Genomic DNA, 21,807 nt, shown 5'->3' with positions numbered 1-21,807 from the left:
TCCAATATATCGATCTTCACCTCCGGACCATTCCGGAACTCCTCATGACGTCCGGGATCTCATCCGGGACTCCGGATTACCTTCGGTAACCACATACTATTCCCATTACAACTCTAGCGTCACCGAACCTTAAGTGTGTAGACCCTACTGGTTCGGGAACCATGCAGACATGACTGAGACACTTCTTCGGCCAATAAACAATAGCGGGATCTGGATACCCATATTGGCTCCCACATGTTCCACGATGATCTCATCGGATGAACCACAATGTCGGGGATTCAATCAATCCCGTATACAATTCCCTTTGTCTATCGGTATGTTACTTGCCCGAGATTCGATTGTCGGTATCCCTATACCTTGTTCAATCTCGTTACCGGCAAGTCTCTTTACTCATTCCGTAACGCATGATCCCGTGGCTAACTCATTAGTCACATTGAGCTCATTATGATGATGCATTACCGAGTGGGCCCAGAGGTACCTCTCCATCGCATGGAGTGACAAATCCCAGTCTTGATTCGTGCCAACCCAACAGACACTTTCAGGGACACCTGTAGTGCACCTTTATAGTCACACAGTTACTTGTGACGTTTGATACACCCAAAGCATTCCTACGGTATCCGGGAGTTGCACAATCTCATGGTCTAAGGAAACGATACTTGACATTGGAAAAGCTCTAGCAAAACGAACTACACAATCTTGTGCTATGCTTAGGATTGGGTCTTGTCCATCACATCATTCTCCTAATGATGTGATCCCGTTATCAACAACATCCGATGTCCATGGTCAGGAAACCATAACCATCTATTGATCAACGAGCTAGTCAACTAGAGGATCACTAGGGACATGTTGTGATCTATGTATTCACACATGTATTACGGTTTCTGGTTAAGACAATTATAGCATGAACAACAGACAATTATCATGAACAAGGAAATATAATAATAACCATTTTATTATTGCCTCTAGGGCATATTTCCAACAGTCTCCCACTTGCACTAGAGTCAATAATGTAGTTACATTGTGATGAATCGAACACCCATAGAGTTCTGGTGTTGATCATGTTTTGCTCGTGAAAGAGGTTTAGTCAACGGATCTGCGATATTCAGATCCGTATGCACTCTACAAATATCTATGTCTCCATCTTGAATATATTCACGAATGGAGTTGAAGCGACGCTTGATATGCCTGGTCTTCTTGTGAAACCTGGGCTCCTTGGCAAGGGCAATAGCTCCAGTGTTGTCACAGAAGAGAGTCATCGGGCCCGACGCATTGGGGATAACTCCTAGGTCGGTGATGAACTCCTTCATCCAGACTACTTCCTATGCTGCCTCCGAGGCTGCTATGTACTCCGCTTCACATGTAGATCCCACCACGACGCTTTGCTTGCAACTGCACCAGCTGACTGCCCCACCATTCAAAATGTACACATATCCGATTTGTGACTTGGAGTCATCCAGATCCGTGTCGAAGCTAGCATCGACGTAACCCTTTACGACGAGCTCTTCGTCACCTCCATAAACGAGAAACATATCCTTAGTCCTTTTCAGGTACTTCAGGATATTCTTGACCGCTGTCCAGTGTTCCATACCGGGATTACTTTGGTACCTCCCTACCAAACTTACGGCAAGGTTCACATTAGGTCTAGTACAGAACATGGCATACATAATAGACCCTATGGCTGAGGCATAGGGGATGACACTCATCTTTTCTCTATGTTCTGCCGAGGTCGGGCATTGAGCCGTGTTCAATCTCACACCTTGTAATACAGGCAAGAACCCTTTCTTGGACTGATCAAGAACCCTTTCTTGGACTGATCCATATTGAACTTCTTCAATATCTTGTCAAGGTATGTGCTTTGTGAAAGACCAATGAGGCGTCTCGATCTATCTCTATAGATCTTGATGCCTAATATGTAAGCAGCTTCTCCAAGGTCCTTCATTGAAAAACACTTATTCAAGTAGGCCTTTATGCTTTCCAAAAATTCTATATCATTTCCCATCAATAGTATGCCTTTTTTTTGAAAGTTGACAGTAGGAGAGTTTCCTACTGCATATATATATATATATAAATGGGTGGTGTTACATGGTATTTACAATAGAGGGGGGAAGGGGGGTTTACATGAGGGGGTAACAAAGGGTTGGGGGGTGGCTAGAGGAGAGCAGCTAGCACTGTGTCCACTAAATGGATCTTATGCTGTGGTAATCTATGGCTAATATCAGAGAAGTCCTTTTTGAAGCGTGCCCTCCAGGAGTCGACTGTAGGGGTCATATGTCGAAAGTAGTTGTTATTTCGTTCCTTCCATAGGCTCCAGGCGGCCACCAGGAAGATATCCATGATCATCTTGCGCCTATGTCTCATTTTTAGGTGTGAAATCATATCCAGCCTATTGCCCTGAGGTGGCCAATGGATCCCCAAGAGGTGCCAGCATGTTCGACTGAAGGTGCAACGAAAGAACAGATGTTCCACCGTCTCCTCAACATGTTGGTTGCAAAGAAGACAGTCTAAATTGGTGCCAATATTGTAGTGTCCTCTGTTCAGCATGTTGCGTGTATTGAGTCTGTCGGAAAGCAGAAACCAGCCAAACACTTTGAGTTTTGGAATGGATTTGGCCTTCCAAAGCCATTTGAACCCCTCATGGGTCTGAACATTCCGAAAGACAAAGTTGTAATAGGCAGAGGTTTTGAATGTTTGGGCTCCCCAAATGCAAATCCATTGATCTTTTGAGCCATCCAAAGTGAAGTGAGAGACCTCCCGCTGAATTTGTCTGAGCTCGTCGTGTGCTTGCATGGAAAGCGGGAGCGCGAAAGGTTGCAGCCAGATCCGTGGTTGCCAGAAACTGTTGGATTGAAATATCTTCATTGGCAGCAAAGGAGAATGCTCGAGGGAAGGTCGTGGTGTAGATGGAGCTATTCCACATGTCTTTCCAGAAAAGGGCCGTATCACCAGAGTTGATTTGCACCGTTGTAATCCCACGATATGTAGGCATGAGCTTAATGAGGTCTTTCCACCAGAATGATCCTGAGGGTTCAGTTGCATGTGGGATAAGGCCGTTGTAGTAAGTGTGCCATATGAGGTTTACCCACGGGATGTCATGATGGTTGTAGAATTTGTGCAGCATTTTTAGCAAAAGGGCCTCATTTTGTATACGTAAATTTAGTACGCCAAGGCCACCACATTTCTTGGGTCGGCAAATCATGTCCCATGCAGCCAGGGGTGTACATCTCTCCCCATCTTCGGTCTTCTTCTTCCACAAACAATATCTTCTGATTTTATCGAGCTGTTCAATTATCTTAGGGGGGAGTTTGAGGGTTCCCATGGGATAGATAGCAAGTGCCGTGATGAGGGAGTTCACAAGTGCCAGTTTGCCGGCATATGTCATTAGTGACATAGCAGTAGTGAATCTTCGTTTAGCTTTGCAAACCATGGGGGCCATATCAAGGACCGTCGGTTTGGTCGTGCCAAGTGGCAGGCCTAGATAGGTGAAGGGCATGCTGGCAATGGAACAACCAAAAAGGTCAGCGAGGGTTTTGCATTCGTTGTGGGAAGTGTTGATCGGAATCATGGATGACTTATGAAAGTTGAGTTTGAGTCCGATTGAGGCAGCATAATCTGTCAAAATTTGCTTCATGCGGATGATCTGTTCTCGGCAGGCTGGCATGACAATAATGGTGTCGTCCGCGTATTGAATTACCGGATAGTTGTCTTCAGATGATGGTGGGATCGGGTGTTGCAAGAGATTGTTAGCCAGAGCATCATTAATGGCCATTTGAAGGAGGTCAGCAGCCAACACAAAGATCAAGGGTGACAAAGGATCACCTTGTCGGACTCCACATCTGCAAAGAAATTGGCGGCCCGGGGACCCGTTGAGAAGGACTGAAGATTTCCCAGAAGCAAAGATGCATTCTATCCATTGGAGCCATTTCTTATTAAATCCCATTGCCTTCATAATTTGTAGCATAGCCGAGTGTTCTATGGTGTCGAATGCCTTGGCAAAATCCAACTTCAATAAGATAATATCCCATTTGGAGGCCTGACATTGGTGTATGTATTCGAAAGCCCAGGCCAGGTAATCATGTATCGATCTACCACGTAGGAAGCCGTATTGGTTACGATGGACAATTTGAAGGATGATTTTCTGGAGCCTATTTGCAAGAATTTTGGTTACCAGCTTGAGGCAGCAGTTAAGGAGCGTGATGGGCCGATAATCATTAACTGTCTCTGGGGCATTTTTCTTGGGTATGAGAGTGTTGAATCCATAGTTGAGGCTTCCAAATTTAGTTTGCCCGAGTGAAATTCTTCACAAAGCTGGTAAAAATCCGTTCGGATGATTGGCCAGCACGCTTTTAAAAAGGCTCCGTTGAAACCGTCAGGCCCAGGGGCGCGATCCGCCGGCATTTCTTTGACAACATCGTCTATTTTTGAATGTGTGAAAGGAGTGGTGAGGCTGTCAAAGTCCACCTGTGATCTGAATAGCTTGGAAAGGTTGAAGCGCATGGGTTGAGGGTCAGCTTTCCCAAGTCGAGCTTTGAAGGCCTCAAAAAGAATTGACTCCTTGCCCGCATGGTCATCAACTGTCGTGCCATCTGGTGTCTTTAGGGTGGAAATACAATTTCTCCTATAGCTTTCCATTGCCACCGCCTGAAAAAACTTCGAGTTTTCATCGCCAAACTGAATCCATCTGATAGTGCATCGTTTTTTCCAATATTCCTTCTGGTATTGCAATAGTCGAAGAAGGTGTTTCTTGAGAATGGCCAAGAAATTGGTTTCAGGTAGTGTGAGACGGCGGCGGTCCGCAATAGAGTCCATTTCAAGGACTGCTTTGTTGGTGTTGTCAATGGCGACTTTGAGGCGGGAAATCTTTTTACTCCACTGAGAGAGCGCATGGCGAACAGACTTAAGCTTTTGGCAGAGTCTGGAGGCAGCATTCGAGGTTTTTCCATGGCGAATAGGTTTGTTCCAAGCCTGCTCAACAATGTCCATGAACCCAGGGTGCGCGATCCAGTAGGTTTCGAACCTAAAGATTTTGCATTTAGGAATCGTGGTCTGAATGACCACCGAGCAAGGGATATGATCTGAAACCGGTCTACCCAGCGGGTGAACAACCGTATTGGGGAAGGAGGCAGTCCAATTTAGAGAAGTGAAAACCCAGTCAAGTTGTTCAAGTAGTGGGTTTTGTTGCATGTTTGACCATGTATAACTTCGTCCTTTGATAGGAATTTCCGTAAGCATTTGTTGCCGGATGAAATCGTTAAAAACAAACATATCATGCACGTTACCACCAGGTTTGCTGCGATTGTCAGGTGATCGGATGTAATTGAAATCCCCAAGGATGAGCCAGTCCTCAGAAGGTGGGATATCAATGTCAAAGAGCCACTGAGTAAACTTGTCACGATGTTCCCCTTGGCACGGACCGTAAACATTAACCAGTTTCCATCGATGCGAAGATTGAGTGGAAGTAAAATCTATGCCCAGAGCAAACGGTTCTGATAAAAAGACATCACCGGTAAACATGCTACTATTCCAAATCGTTACTATGCCGCCCGAGGCCCCTTGCGATGGTATAAAAGCAAACTTATCAAAACGTCGAGGCATAAAACTTTGAGCGCAGCGACATCAAAAGAAGGCATTTTAGACTCCTGTAGACAGATAACGGCGCATCCACTAGCATTGATCGCGTTTGAAAGAGCTAAATGTTTGTCGGGGGAATTAAGACCGCGAATGTTCCAACAGAGTACATTCCAACTCTACAAAAGTACCATCGACGAAAGAAGCAAAAGAGAAAATACTCAGATAACTCAGGCAGAGGAGGTGGAATCCTCTGGCCCCTTGGTGAGAGCTGCATCAGATAGCTCCTCCGCTGGGATGGCGCACAGATGGGTACCCACTGCTTGCATAGTAGCAATTGGAGTAGGAGGTGGGACTACCAGCTCTTGGGCGACAGGTGCCTGATCTGCAAAGGTGGGCTGTGATGCATCAGTAACAACCGAGGGGATCAGGCGAGGTTTAACCTTGGACTTCTGCTGATGAGAATCGGAAGGCTGTGGAACCCGGAAGCCATCATACTTGGTGGATCTGTTACTGCGGCGTAGAGTGGCTGTATCAATGGGCACCGACATCTTTCCTTTCCGGTGTTTCTGAATGTTGGTGTGCCTGGAAGAGCTCTCAGAAATTAAACTAGTTTCAGACATCGCGCTGCTCAGTGCATCGATTTCAGAGGAGAAGGATTCAGACATCACTTCAGTACTGGCAGGGGAGATGTGATCATCGGACTGAGCTGCTACAGGTTCGGCAGTAACAGATATCGGAATATCTTCAGGATGCACATCAGCAGGCTCAACAGATTCAGAGGGTTGAAAACTGATCGCCTGCATCTCTCGAGGTGCAGGCAACTGCAAAAGCTCAGGCTGTGCAGTGGGCTCATTCAGCTCGGTGAGGACCACAGAAGAGCTAGTGGTAGTGTTGGGGACGTGCGTGAACTGCAGCCCATTTGAGTTGACAGAGACCTGAACTTCCACCTGCAAATTGGACCTCAGACCGTATCCACTGCTCCAGGGACCCCAGGTAGCCAGAACTAGTCGAATTGCAGAGAACAGGGCATTGTTGAGCAATTGGCGAGGAGTAGGGTCAGCAAGTAGAATATTCATGAGCATTTCTCCGTGGGTGGAAAGTCCAAAGCGCAGCCCTTCATTGTGCAGTTCGACAGTGACAGTAAGAGATTCTTCAGACACCACTGGCATCGTCTCCTGATGGGTTGGATTGTCCACAATCACCAAGGCAAAGGCAGACCCCGAGAGATCCGAACTACCCTCATCAGAGACCGTGATCGAGTCATTCCAGGCCTGAGTAGCACTGTCTTCCAAGTTGTTCTCAGGAACCAGACCATGTTGCACTGTCAGACCCTGCGCGGCCAACCAAGCTTGAAAATTCATCAGATAGGGTGGCATTTGGGCAACGGGTGGAGGTGGGGGCTCCGGCCATGCACTCCAACCATTGTTGCCTTGCTGACCACCATTGGCCGGGGCGGCATTCTGAACAAGCCAATTGTGTACTTGCTGTTGGTAAAGCTGCTCCGCAGTGAGTTCAGGGCCAAACTGGGGATGCGGATTGCCATCCGGAGGCGGCGGTTCTTCACCTGCAGGAGGAACTTCAGGTAGGAGGGCGTTCCAGTCATTGCTACGCAAAATAGTGATTTGGACTGTCCAGCAGTCCCGTGCACCACCCAGTTGCCACACTACAAAGCTTTTAGGCACCAATCTCATACTGATAACTCTAGCTTTAATTAGCATAAACCTTCTGTCCTGACGGGGGTTATACCAATTCACTAAGGAACCAAATCCCCCCAAAGCCTTACTAACGTAGTAATCTGTCTGGTAGTCATAGGGAAAACCAAAAAACATCAGCCAAATCTCAGGACCAAAGGTAGTGATGCGCCTATTGAGAGCTTCATTATGCGGCACAAAAGTAATGAGCAGATCTTCCTCCTCTAATTCCAGAGGGGTGGCAACAGCAGTATCTCTGAGGAAAGAATCCGCAAATCCAAAAATCCCAATACCCAAAGGATGATCACTAGATTCAGTGGTGAAAAGTTGGGCTTCATGAAGCAAACCTTGGATGGCATTGCGGATGGCGGCTCGACGATGTAGAGGAACATACTGACTAGTTTCAGCAATGGCAAGGTAGTCGTGATTCAGCGGAGGGATCGGGCCGACCACCATCCCGCCCCGGATGACGCGATCATCCGGCCCTGGCTCGACAGCGAAGCCCGGTGGCAGGAACGGCACCGGGTTCAGGGGATAGTTCGCCATGGTGGAAAGGGGGAGGGGGAGCAAGGGTGGGAGCGATGTTGGTGGGTGCGGTCGAATGTCAGAGCAGAGCAGGGGTGTATCAGTATTCGAGGCAGAAGTTGGAACGTGAGGGGTAGAAATGGAAAGAGTAGATTTTTTGGGTACCCATTTCCATTGCCTCGCTCTGCGGCGTTTAAGGCAAAATCGAGCCACGTGGCCATAGAAGCCACAGCTACTGCATCGGACAGTGGTCAAGGTTTGGTAGTTGGGGAAGTGCCAGAAGTAATCGGGATAGGAAACCCTGGTTGATTGATATGATTCCCAAAACTTGTGGATTCCACACACAAATTGGACGGCGGATTAGCTCGTAATGGGCAGAGAGTTACCTTATGATCAGGTGCAGAGCAATTAATGCAAATAAGCCTGGCGTGGCAATTAATCTTTTTGTGACCCCATTGTAGACAGCGTCCGCACAGGTTTGCCCAGTTAGCCGATAAATCCACAATCTCCGCTTCTGTGTTTGAGGCTTGGGCCAAATCTGCCTTGTGCTGGGTCGAAAGAATCGGGGGCCAGTGGTCATGGGCCGGTGCATACTTGAAAGCTGAAGAAAGGAAACTTTGCGGGAGAGCGGGATATGCCACATTAACTCTGCATTTGAAAGCGCCCAAATGGAGAAATACCGGAATTTGTGATTCCTCTAATCACGCTGATTGGAGGAATTTGTCCAATAAGGAAATAGGTTGATCAGTTGCCTCAAATGCGGATGTGGTACGAAAGGATCCAAAAATCCTGAGCAAGAACAGTAGTATGAACAGATGAATCCGGTCGTTGAACAATCCCAATATTAGAGGTAGAAGCTTCAGCCGAATCCTTATTGGAAAACCTCATAAAATTGAGCGGAGCCAAATTGAATTTGGCAAGCTGCTGCATGGAGGTGGAGACATCCGTGTGATTCGTAGGAACCAATTTGGACTGAATAGCAATGGGTCTCCGACCAATTAACTCTGGTAATTCCTCATCAGCATGCCAGCAGGATGCAGCCACTGGAGCCCGGTTAAAACGGCCATTGAATAAGTGAAAATGGCACACAAAATCAGGCCAAACCCGATCCTTAAGACTGTATATGAAATGGCCAACTTTGTTATTAGCAACCGAAAACCGAAATGCTCGAGGAGAGATTTGGACCACGTTAAGACCAACACGATAGCCCCCAGTGCAGCATTGAAGAGCAATACCAACGGATTCCACCGTGAGAGGGAAAGAGGCAGAAGAAAACGAGGCCACCAGAAAGAATTCCTTGACGTCTCGGGAAGGGGAAAATGCACTGTAGATCCAAACCTGCGTCTCACCTGATCGGCCAGGGCAAGGCCCGGGGCAAAATCCCAATGGAGTAAACCCTCCATAATCCAGAGCTAGAGAGATCTCCATGAGGCTGGGTGGGAGGAGGAGGAGGGGAGGTGGGAGGTGGGAGAGCCATTTCTCTTTCTTGTAATATGAGAAATGCTACAGAGCTCCCACTCACTTTCTTGTAAACACAGGCTTCTCCATAAGTCTGCATAAACCCAAACGCTTTGATCATTTCATCCAAGTGAATGTTCCAACTCCGAGATGCTTGCACCAGCCCATATATGGAGCACTGGAGCTTGCATACCTTGTCAGCATTGTTAGGATCAACAAAACCTTCCGGCTGCATCATATACAATTCTTCCTTAAGGAAACCATTAAGGAATGCCGTTTTGACGTCCATTTGCCATATCTCATAATCGTAGAATGCGGCAATTGCTAACATGATTCGGACGGACTTCAGCTTCGCTACGGGTGAGAAGGTCTCATCGTAGTCAACCCCTTGAACTTGTCGATAACCCTTAGCAACAAGCCTAGCCTTATAGATGGTCATATTACCATCCACGTCAGTCTTCTTCTTGAAGACCCATATATTCTCTATGGCTTGCCGATCATCGGGCAAGTCTGTCAAAGTCCATACTTCATTTTCATACATGGATCCTATCTCGGATTTCATGGCTTCAAGCCATTTGTTGGAATCCGGGCCCGCCATCGCTTCTCATAGTTCGAAGGTTCACTGTTGTCTAACAACATGATTTCCAGGACAGGGTTGCCGTACCACTCTGGTACGGAACGTGTCCTTGTGGACCTATGAAGTTCAGTAGCACCTTGATCCGAAGTTTCATGATCATCATCATTAACTTCCTATCTAGCGGTGCAGGCACCACAGAAACATCTTCCTGAGCTGCGCTACTTTCCGGTTCAAGAGGTAGTACCTCATCAAGTTCTACTTTCCTCCCACTTACTTCTTTCGAGAGAAACTCTTTCTCTAGAAAGGATCCATTCTTGGCAACAAAGATCTTGCCTTCGGATTTGAGGTAGAAGGTATACCCAATAGTTTCCTTAGGGTATCCTATGAAGACGCATTTTTTCAACTTGGGTTCGAGCTTTTCAGGTTGAAGTTTCTTGACATAAGCATCGCATCCCCAAACTTTCAGAAACGATAGCTTAGGTTTCTTTCTAAACCATAATTCACACGGTGTCGTCTCAATGGATTTCGACGGAGCCCTATTTAAAGTGAATGCGGCAGTCTCTAAAGCATAAGAGCATCTCCAGCCATTGAGCCCCCAGGAGAAGTTTTTTTTGCCGCTTGGGGGGCTGCCGGCGGAAAGTTTAGCCCGGGGGTGAAGAAATTTCCAGTCGTTGCCCCCCAATGGCTCGCCTCTCCTCTGCCTCGGCCATGCTGCCTCCACCTGCTTCTGCTCCTCCTCCTCTCCACCTCACCTGCAGCAGCGGCAGCCGGCTCCGCATCTTCAGCCGTGCGTTCCCAGGCCGCGTCCGCTCGCTCGTGCCCGCTTGCCGGCCGCGCGCTCCTGCGTTCCCAGGCCGCGTCCGCTCGCCGGCGTGAAATTGCAGGCTGTTCAGAGGAATGGTTCCTCTTTGGGGGCGGCAGATTCCTTGTAAGTACTACTCCAATATGCTTTCTTCTTTTCAAATTGATTGAACTTGAAAACAAAATGTAAGATGACTGAATTATCTGAACCTTGGACCGGTGCAGCAAGCCTCTGCAGCTCGAAGATGTACGTCGAGCCCTGCAACAGCTGCTGAGCACAACTGAACTGATGAGCTGAAGTCCGTTTGCTCGTTTGCCCAGGCCGCGCCTTGCTCGCCGGCCGCGCTCGCCCGTCCGTGCCCACTGCACCGGAATGTGCGCGTGTTGCGGACCCGCGCACCGCCGCGGTCTTCGAGCGTGGAGGCCCCCTCCGAAGTAGCCGCCTAGGGGGCCGTCGAGGACGCGGCCCTCGCCCGCCTCGCCCTCGCCAACAGAAACGCCACGGCCACGGCGCTCGCCTACGACTCCTTGCTCGCTGTCGTCATGTGCAACCATGGTTCTCGGGGAGGTCAGGTACCCACCGCGCCACCACCTGCACAGGCTGCACGCCGCCGCGCCACAGGGGGCCAACGCCGCCGCGGCCGGAGCTTGGCGTGGTGAGGGCGCGCGGCGGCCAGCAACGAGATGACTGCGAGGAGGCGAGCGCGGCGCGGCGCGACTTCGTGGGGAGAGAGAGAGAGAGAGAGGAGATTGATGCTTTTTGCATGCAAGTGGTGGGCGAAAAAGGAGGAGAGATATAGGAGAGAGAGGCTGACTGGTGGGGTATCTGCATGCACATAATAGCTCCGGGCGTCCCAGGTGACCCCCGATGGGCTGGGTTTGCCCTGGGACCGTCGGGGCTATTTTGCCCAAAACCAGTGAAAAACGACATTGTGGGGGTGTGACTGGGAGCTTTTTTAACTGCCGACGCCTAAAAAGTGGCTTGGGGGTGTCTTGGGGGCCCTAGTGGAGATGCTCTAACCCCAAAATGATAGCGGTAGATCGGTAAGAGACATCATAGATCGCACCATATCCAATAGAGTGCGATTACGACATTCGGACACATCATTACGCTGAGGTGTTCCAGACGGCGTGAGTTGTGAAACAATTCCACATTTCCTTAAGTGCGTGCCAAACTCATGACTCAAATATTCCCCTCCACGATCTGATCGTAAGAACTTTATTTTCCTATCACGTTGATTCTCAACCTCACTCTGAAATTCCTTGAACTTTTCAAAGGTCTCAGACTTGTGTTTCATTAAGTAGACATACCCATATCTACTTAAGTCATCAGTGAGGCTGAGAACATAACGATAACCACCGCGAGCCTCAACGCTCATTGGACCGCACACATCAGTATGTATGATTTCCAATAAGTTGGTTGCTCGCTCCATTGGTCCGGAGAACGGAGTCTTGGTCATTTTGCCCATGAGGCATGGTTCGCATGTGTCAAATGATTCATAATCAAGAGACTCCAAAATTCCATTTGCATGGAGTTTCTTCATGCGTTTGACATCAATGTGACCAAGGCAGCAGTGCCACAAGTATGTGGGACTATCATTATCAACCTTACATCTTTTGGCATTCACACTATGAATATGTGTAACATCACGTTTGAGATTCAACAAAAATAAACCATTGACTAGCGGGGCATGACCATAAAACATATCTCTCATATAAATAGAACAACCATTATTCTCGGATTTAAATGAGTAGCCATCTCGCATTAAACGAGATCCTGATACAATTTTCATCCTCAAAGCTGGTACTAAATAACAATTATTGAGGTTTAAAACTAATCCCGAAGATAGATGTAGAGGCAGCGTGCTGACAGCGATCACATCGACCTTGGAACCATTCCCGACGCGCATCGTCACCTCGTCCTTCGCCAGTCTCCGCTTATTCCACAGCTCCTGTTTTGAGTTACAAATATGAGCAACCGCACCGGTATCAAATACCCAGGAGCTACTATGAGGGCTGGTAAGGTACACATCAATAACATGTATATCATATATACCTTTGGTGTTGCCGGCCTTCTTACTCGCTAAGTACTTGGGGCAGTTCCGCTTCCAGTGACCATTTCCCTTGCAATAAAAGCACTCAGTCTCTGGCTTGGGTCCATTCTTTGGCTTCTTCCCGGCAACTGGCTTACCGGGCGCGGCAACTCCCTTGCCGTCCTTCTTGAAGTTCTTCTTACCCTTGCCTTGCTTGAAACTAGTGGTCTTATTCACCATCAACACTTGAAGTTCCTTTTTTATTTCCACCTCCGATGATTTCAACATTGAATATAACTCAAGAATAGACTTCTCCATCCCTTGCATATTGTAGTTCATCACAAAGCTCTTGTAGCTAGGTGGAAGCGACTGGAGGATCCTGTCAATGACCGAGTCATCTTGAAGATTAACTCCCAGCTGAGACAAGCGGTTGTGCAACCCAGACATTTTGAGTATATGCTCACTGACAGAACTGTTTTCCTCCATATTACAACTGTAGAACTTGTCAGAGACTTCATATCTCTCGACTCGGGCATGAGCTTGGAAAACCATTTTCAGCTCTTGGAACATCTCATATGCTCCGTGCTACTCAAAACGCTTTTGGAGCCCCGATTCTAAGCTGTAAAGCATGCCGCACTGAACCAGGGAGTAATCATCACTACGCGACTGCCAGGCGTTCATAACGTCTTGAGTTGCTGGGAAAATGGGTGCTTCACCTAGCGGTGCTTCAAGGACATATGCTTTCTTGGCAGCTATGAGGATGATCCTCAAGTTACGGACCCAATCCGTATAGTTGCTACCATCGTCTTTCAGCTTGGTTTTCTCTAGGAACGCGTTGAAGTTGAGGGCAACATTGGCGTGGGCCATTGGATCTACATGATAGATTGTAAAGACAACTTTAGACTAAGTTCATGATAATTAAGTTCATCTAATCAAATTATTAATGAACTCCCACTTAGATAGACATCCCTCTATTCATCTAAGTGATACATGATCCGAATCGACTAGGCCGTGTCCGATCATCACGTGAGACGGACTAGTCATCAACGGTGAACATCTCCATGTTGATCGCATCTACTATACGACTCATGTTCGACCTTTCGGTCTCTTGTGTTCCGAGGCCATGTCTATACATGCTAGGCTCGTCAAGTCAACCTAAGTGTTTCTCATGTGTAAATCTGGCTTACACCCGTTGTATGCGAACATTAGAATCTATCACACCCGATCATCATGTGGTGCTTCGAAACAACGATCCTTCCCAACGGTGCACAGTTAGGGGGAACACTTCCTTGAAATTTTGTGAGTGGTCATCTTATTTATGCTACCGTCGTTCTAAGCAAATAAGATGTAAACATGACAAACATCACATGCAAATCATAAAGTGACATGATATGGCCAATATCATCTTGCGCCTTTGATCTCCATCTTCCAGGCGCGGTATGATCACCTTCGTCACCGGCATGACACCATGATCTCCATCATCATGTCTTCATGAAGTTGTCTCGCCAATTATTACTTCTACTACTATGGCTAACAGTTAGCACTAAAGTAAAGTAATTACATGGCGTTTACATTGACTCGCAGGTCATACAATAAATTAAGACAACTCCTATGGCTCCTTCCGGTTGTCATACTCATCGACATGCAAGTCGTGATTCCTATTACAAGAACATGATCAATCTCATACATCACATATATATAATTCATCACATCCTTTTGGCCATATCACATCACATGGCATACCCTGCAAAAACAAGTTAGACGTCCTCTAGTTGTTGTTTGCATGTTTTACGTGGCTGCTAAGGGTTTCTAGCAAGAACGCTTCTTACCTACGCAAAAGCCACAACGGTGATATGCCAATTTCTATTTACCCTTCATAAGGACCCTCTTCATCGAATCCGATTCGACTAAGGTGGGAGAGACAGACACCCGCTAGCCACCTTATGCAACAAGTGCATGTCAGTCGGTGGAACCTGTCTCACGTAAGCGTACGTGTAAGGTCGGTCTGAGCCGCTTCATCCCACAATGTCTCCGAATCAAGATAGGACTAGTAACGGCAAGCAAGTTGACCAAATCATCGCCCACAACTACTTGTGTTCTACTCGAGCATAGAATCTACACATAGACCTAGCTCTGATGCCACTGTTGGGGAACGTAGTAATAATTCAAAAAAATCCTACGTGTCACCAAGATCAATCTAGGAGATGCTAGCAACGAGAGAGAGGGAGTGCATCTTCATACCCTTGAAGATCGCTAAGCGAAAGCGTTACAATAACGCGGTTGATGGAGTTGTACTCGCGGTGATTCAAATCGCGGAAGATCCGATCAAGCGCCGAACGGACGGCGGCTCCGCGTTCAACACACGTACAGCCCGGGGACGTCTCCTCCTTCTTGATCCGGCAAGGGGAGAGGAGAAGTTGAGGGAAAATTCCGACAGCACGATGGCGTGGTGGTGGTGGAGCTCGTGGTTCTCCGGCGGGGCTTCGCCACGCACTACGGAGGAGGAGGAGGTGTTGGAGAGGGGGAGGGCTGCGCCAAGGGAAGGGTGCGGCTGCCCTCCCACCCCCTCACTACATATAGGGGAAAGGGAGAGGGGGGAGGCGCCCTAGGGTTTCCCCTAGGGCGGCGGCTAGGGCAGATTGGATCTCCCTAGGAAAACCCTAGGGAGACTTGCCCCCCAAGCCAAGCACGTGGAGGCTTGCCTCCCAAGCCAGGTGGAGGCGCCCCACCTCCCCAAGTAATGTGGGAAAGGGTGTGGGGGCGCACAGCCCCTTAGTGGGCTGGTTTCCCCCTTCCCTTGGCCCATGAGGCCCTGCAACACTTGCCGGGGCCCCCGAAACACCTTTCGGTCATGCTGGCCATAGCCTGGTACCCCCGGAACACTTCCGGACTCCAATACCCTTCGTCCAATATATCAATCTTCACCTCCGGACCATTCCGAAACTCCTGTAACGTCCGGGATCTCATCCGAGACTCCGAACTACCTTCGGTAACCACATACTATTCCCATTACAACTCTAGCGTCACCGAATCTTAAGTGTGTAGACCCTACAGTTTCGGGAACCATGCAGACATGACCGAGACACCTCTCCAGCCAATAACCAATAGCGGGATCTGGATACCCATATTGGCTCCCACATGTTCCACGATGATCTCATCGGATGAACCACGATGTCGGGGATTCAATCAATCCCGTATACAATTCCCTTTGTCTATAGGTATGTTACTTGCACGAGATTCGATCGTCAGTATCCCTATACCTTGTTCAATCTCGTTACCGGCAAGTCTCTTTACTCGTTCCGTAATGCATGATCCCGTGGCTAACTCATTAGTCACATTGAGCTCATTATGATGATGCATTACCGAGTGGGCCTAGAGGTACCTCTCCGTCACAAAGAGTGACAAATCCCAGTCTCGATTCGTGCCAACCCAACACACTTTCAGAGACACCTGTAGTGCACCTTTATAGTCACCCAGTTACGTTGTGACGTTTGATACACCGAAAGCCTTCCTACGGTATCCGGGAGTTGCACAATCTCATGGTCTTAGTGAACGATACTTGACATTAGAAAATCTCTATCAAAACGAACTACACGATCTTTGTTGGAAATATGCCCTAGAGGCAATAATAAATGGTTATTATTATATTTCTGTGTTCATGATAATAGTCTTTTATTCATGCTATAATTGTATTGTCTGGAAATCGTAATACATGTGTGAATACATAGACCACAACCTGTCCCTAGTAAGCCTCTAGTTGACTAGCTCGTTGATCAACAGATAGTCATGGTTTCCTGACTATGGACATAGGATGTCACTGATAACGGGATCACATCATTAGGAGAATGATGTGATGGACAAGACCCAACCTAAGCATAGCATAAAAGATCGTGTAGTTTCGTTTGCTAGAGCTTTTCCAATGTCAAGTATCTTTTCCTTAGACCATGAGATCGTGCAACTCCCGGATACCGTAGGAGTGCTTTGGGTGTGCCAAACGTCACAACGTAACTGGGTGACTATAAAGGTGCATTACGGGTATCTCCGAAAGTGTCTGTTGGGTTGGCACGGATCGAGACTGGGATTTGTCACTCCGTGTAAACGGAGAGGTATCTCTGGGCCCACTCGGTAATGCATCATCATAATGAGCTCAATGTGACCAAGGCGTTGGTCACGGGATCATGCATTGCGGTACGAGTAAAGAGACTTGCCGATAACGAGATTGAACAAGGTATTGGGATACCGACGATCGAATCTCGGGCATGTAACATACCGATTGACAAAGGGAATTGCATACGGATTGATTGAATCCTCGACACCGTGGTTCACCCGATGATATCATCGTGGAACATGTGGGAGCCAACATGGGTATCCAGATCCCGCTATTGGTTATTGACCGGAGAGGCGTCTCGGTCATGTCTGCATGTCTCCCGAACCCGTAGGGTCTACACACTTAAGGTCCGGTGACGCTAGGGTTGTAGAGATATATGTATGCGGAAACCCGAAAGTTGTTCGGAGTCCCGGATGAGATCCCGGACGTCACGAGAGGTTCCGGAATGGTCCGGAGGTGAAGAATTATATATAGGAAGTCAAGTTTTGGCCACCGGGAAAGTTTCGGGGGTTATCGGTATTGTACCGGGACCACCGGAAGGGTCCCGGGGGTCCACCGGGTGGGGCCACCTGTCCCGGAGGGCCCCGTGGGCTGAAAGTGGAGGGGAACCAGCCCCTAATGGGCTGGGGCGCCACTTTGGGCCTCCCCCCATGCGCCTAGGGTTGGGAACCCTAGGGGGGGGGGAGTTCCCCCTTGCCTTGGGGGGCAAGGCAACCCCTTCCCCCCTTGGCCGCCGCCCCCCCTTGGAGATCCCATCTCCAAGGGCTGCGCACCCCCCTTGGGGGCCTATATAAAGGGGGGAGGGAGGGCAGCACACTACAGCCTTTGGCGCCTCCCTCCTCCCCTGCAACACCTCTCTCTCTCGCGCAGAAGCTCGGCGAAGCCCTGCCGGAGAGCCGCTACATCCACCACCACGCCGTCGTGCTGTTGGATCTCCATCAACCTCTCCTCCCCCCTTGCTGGATCAAGAAAGGAGGAGACGTCGCTGCACCGTACGTGTGTTGAACGCGGAGGTGCCGTACGTTCGGCACTCGGTCATCGGTGATTTGGATCACGGCAAGTACGACTCCGTCATCCACGTTCATTGGAACGCTTCCGCTCGCGATCTACAACGGTATGTAGATGCACTCCCTTCCCTCGTTGCTAGTAGACTCCATAGATGCATCTTGGTGAGCGTAGGAAAATTTTAAAATTATGCTACGATTCCCAACAATCTTGTGCTATGCTTAGGATTGGGTCTTGTCCATCACATCATTCTCCTAATGATGTGATCCCGTTATCAACAACATCCAATGTCCATGGCCTGGAAACCATAACCATCTATTGATCAACGAGCTAGTCAACTAGAGGCTCACTAGGGACATGTTGTGATCTATGTATTCACACATGTATTACGGTTTCCGATTAATACAATTATAGCATGAACAACAGACAATTATCATGAACAAGGAAATATAATAATAACCATTTTATTATTGCCTCTAGGGCATATTTCCAACACCCCCCCCCCCTAAGGAAGGAGGCCGAATAGGAGGAGGAGGGGGTTCGGCCCCCCTTTCCTTCCTCCCCCCTCTCTTCCCTTTTCCCCCTTCCGGTAATAAGGGAAGGGGGCGAATTCGACTAGGGCCCCAAGTAGGATTCCTGCTACTTGGGGCGCCCCATGGCAGCTCCCCTCCCCCTCCCACCTATATATACGTGGGGAGGGGGCCCTAGAACACACTCCAACAATTGTTAGCCGTGTGCGGCGCCCCCCTCCACAGTTTACGCTTCCGGTCATATTTTCATAGTGCTTAGGTGAAGCCCTGCGCAAATCACTTCACCATCACCGTCATCACGCCGTCGTGCTGACGGAACTCTCCCTCGACACTTTGTTGGATCAAGAGTTCGAGGGACGTCATCGAGCTGAACGTGTGCAGAACTCGGAGGTGCCGTACGTTCGGTGATTGATTGGTCGAAACGAGAAGAAGTTCGACTACATCAACCGCGTTGTCAAACGCTTCCGCTTTCAGTCTACGAGGGTACGTGGACCCACTCTCCCCCTCTCATTGCTATGCATCTCCTAGATAGATTTTGCGTAAGCGTAGGATTTTTTTTGAAATTGCATGCTACGTTTCCCAACAGCATCTGGGTAGCATGGCGGCTGTGGAGGTTGGTCTCGAGGAGGTTGCGATGGCTGAGGTCCCATGAGTGTGCTAAAACTCTCGGCGACGGATCTGGCCGGAGCTGGACCCGTGGAGGGCGACGTCCTCTCTTGAAGCAACAAGCGATGGGAGGTGTGAGGAGCGCTGGGTTGCATGGCACCGTCCGGTGGTGCCTGATGGTGTCGCTCGTTCTGTGGGGATACATACGGAAGGCACGAAGAGTAATGAGGAGAGATGGAACGATGGGATTCTCATCAGTTATGGAAGATGGAAGATGCCCCGCTGCAGTTAATTACCAGAGTTTAATCACTGGATTTGTTAAAAGAATAAAATTAGTGCCGCGATAATGAAATGGATAATCTCCCGCGTCCTGTGTATGCAGAAGAGAATCTCACGCAACAACTACTGCATGCGTTGCTCTTTTTCCACCGCTGTTTTTGCATGCATGCTTGAATTAATGCCAAATGCTAATTTGATCTTTTTTCACTGCTAATGTGGCAAGGTGAATGCTGACATGGCATAAAGCTCATGTGGACAATATGCATGTTGAGAGAATAGGTAGAAGTGGGGAGCAATTTCTTAAGAATGTTAGATTCGGGAAACACTAACCTCCAGACGTCTGATCAGCCCGTAATGGGTCAGCCCCTTAGCGCATATTTTCGGAAAAATAGAGTAAAAAACAGAGCCCTCGTGAGGGCGCGATCCTCCCTGTTTCGTCGATGTACTGATAAACACTGTGCCACCATCAACATGTGTACAGTAGGTAGGGCGCGACTTACTAGTAGGGAAGGAGTCGAGTTTTTGTTTTCTTTTGTTTTTTTTCTTCTCCGGATTTTTTCATTTGTGTCTTTAGTTTTTTTTTCATTTTCCTTTAGTTTATTTTGTTTCTTTTTTGGTTTTCTTTTTTTGGTTTTTTGTTGTGTCTTTTTGTTTTCATTCTACATTCTTATATACATGATCAACATTTTTTCAAATACTGTTCAACATTTTTATATACATGATAAACTTTTTTTTAAATACTTGTTCAATTTTTTTCAAATATTTGTTCAACATTTTTATATACATGGTCAACATTTTCTCATATATTTGTTCAACATTTTTATATACATGGTCAACATTTTCTCATATATTTGTTCAACATTTTTTAAAATCCTTCTTCAACAATTTTCAAATACTTGTTCATCCTCCCAATTCAAATCAATGAACATATGTACAAGACTCCATCTAAATCTAGCTCACATGAAAGTTTAACAAATACTACCATTCTCAAATCTCAAACCCACGGCAGTTCAGAATCACCAAGCTATAGCTACCCATCTGGCGTCAGAACTAATTAAGCAACCGGTCCAAACTCCAAGCTGCTCAATCCTCTTTGCGGCTACCCCAGCGGCGCGACGACCACGAAGAAGACGAAAACAGCGAAGGCGAGGGCGAGGGCGAGTCGTCGTCGGTGCCGACGGGGACGTCGGAGAGCGGCGCCAGGACGCGGCGCACGCTCATGGAGCGCATGGGCCGGAAGCTGAGGGACCGGAGCCTCTTGTTCTTGGAGAAGACGTCGGAGGAGTTGGTGAGGATGAGGTACACCAGCCCCTGCACGAGCAGGAACACCGCCACCTTGGCCAGCACGTCCCGGAGCTCCGGCGAGATGAGCGCCTCCTCCATCACGGTCACCGGCGGCGAGAGATGGATCGGTCAATCAATCGAAAAGACTGGCAAACGAGATGCGTACGGATGACTTGTGTATCGATGGATGATTCGGCGGTGGTGGCCTTTGGCTGCTCGCTGGCCCTTTATATAGAGCTTTGCGTGTTGCATGTGCGACGGCGAGGTGTGATTATTTTTTCCCTCGGTCGTGTACGCAAACGCAAGCGGTGAAGTGTTGTGGGTTTCGTGTTGCTTTGCCCGGAAGGCGCAGCTGCCGTGGAACGAGTCTTTAGCTTCACGTTTTCACTCTCGGCCATTTTTGGGTCGGGATCTTGATCTTCATGTGGCGTCGTCGTGTCAACATCTTTGCGACGTCGGATCGGCTTGACTTGGGAGAAATGTGTCGTGTGCCAGGGCTGCTAAGCGTACCTTTTTTGTTGGAGGTGGCTGCTAAGGGTGTTTGGACGGCTTGGTTGATTAAACAGTGTAGTGTGCCATTTGGAGAAAGCGATGGGTGAGAGGGTGACGTCGTGTTGTGATTCTCTGGCCACATAGATAATGACTTATCTAGCGAGCCACATCGATCTACACTTGTCCAAGCAATGTCGTCACCATTGATTCTGGAAGCAGTGGTTTCCTATTCCAACACACGGACGTGATTAAGCAGTACTCTGCCACCAATTTGATCCGTTGAACACGTTTTTGATTGATTAACCGCGGCGACAGGGCGCGGTTGGTTAACCTTCGAATGACCACGTCGCCGCGCCGCCCCAAAAACCTTGGCAAGCGGCAGATCGGAGACCCGACGGTGCGCGCAGAGCATCGGTTTGACCGACATGTGGCTAGCCAGTTAATCTTCCCTGTACTGTACGTGCTTGAAACAAAATATACATTTTTAACCATTGGTCGATGCGTCCCCACGAGTCCAGGGTTAATTAACAAGCTCGCTTCGCCGGTTCCCAGATCTTGCCGTGGCCCGTGGGAACCTTCCGGGACCCAACTGGCCAACCAACACCCCCATGTGCCGTCTTGATCTGCGTTCTGTCTGCGTTAAGACGCGACCACGGCCTCGTTTTCTTGCCCGCGCAAGCAAAACACCGGCGGCACCGACTGGCGCTGGCAAGATGAGCTGCAGCGCCAGCTAGGGTTTTCCACCACGCGGCTTGCAAGCCAAGCAAACGTGCGCCGGCGCGCGGACATGCCAACATGCTCCATTGCTTCTTCTTGCAAGGGATACCTGAATCCGGAACGTGGCGTCTGT

The 21,807-nt window shown here is 48.6% G+C and overlaps 1 protein-coding gene across 1 annotated transcript; it reads right to left on the bottom strand.

The window, feature by feature from the left end:
* Nucleotides 1-20,066: 20,066 nt before the first annotated feature.
* LOC109746829 (uncharacterized) lies at nt 20,067-20,673 on the bottom strand. The gene has a single exon (XM_020305930.3). It carries the CDS (start codon nt 20,562-20,564, stop codon nt 20,265-20,267), a length of 300 nt encoding a protein of 99 aa, XP_020161519.1. The 5' UTR covers nt 20,565-20,673; the 3' UTR covers nt 20,067-20,264.
* Nucleotides 20,674-21,807: the final 1,134 nt, after the last annotated feature.

This window comes from Aegilops tauschii, chromosome 6, assembly GCF_002575655.3.
Source record: "Aegilops tauschii subsp. strangulata cultivar AL8/78 chromosome 6, Aet v6.0, whole genome shotgun sequence".
NCBI classification, from domain to species: Eukaryota; Viridiplantae; Streptophyta; class Magnoliopsida; order Poales; family Poaceae; genus Aegilops; species Aegilops tauschii.
The sequence above is the reverse complement of the archived record's forward strand: the minus strand, read 5'-3'. Positions and strand labels throughout refer to the sequence as shown.

What these genes read in the sequence shown, in the direction of transcription:
- LOC109746829 (XM_020305930.3), bottom strand. Translation starts at nt 20,564, where the DNA reads ATGGAGGAGGCGCTCATCTCGCCGGAGCTCCGGGACGTGCTGGCCAAG.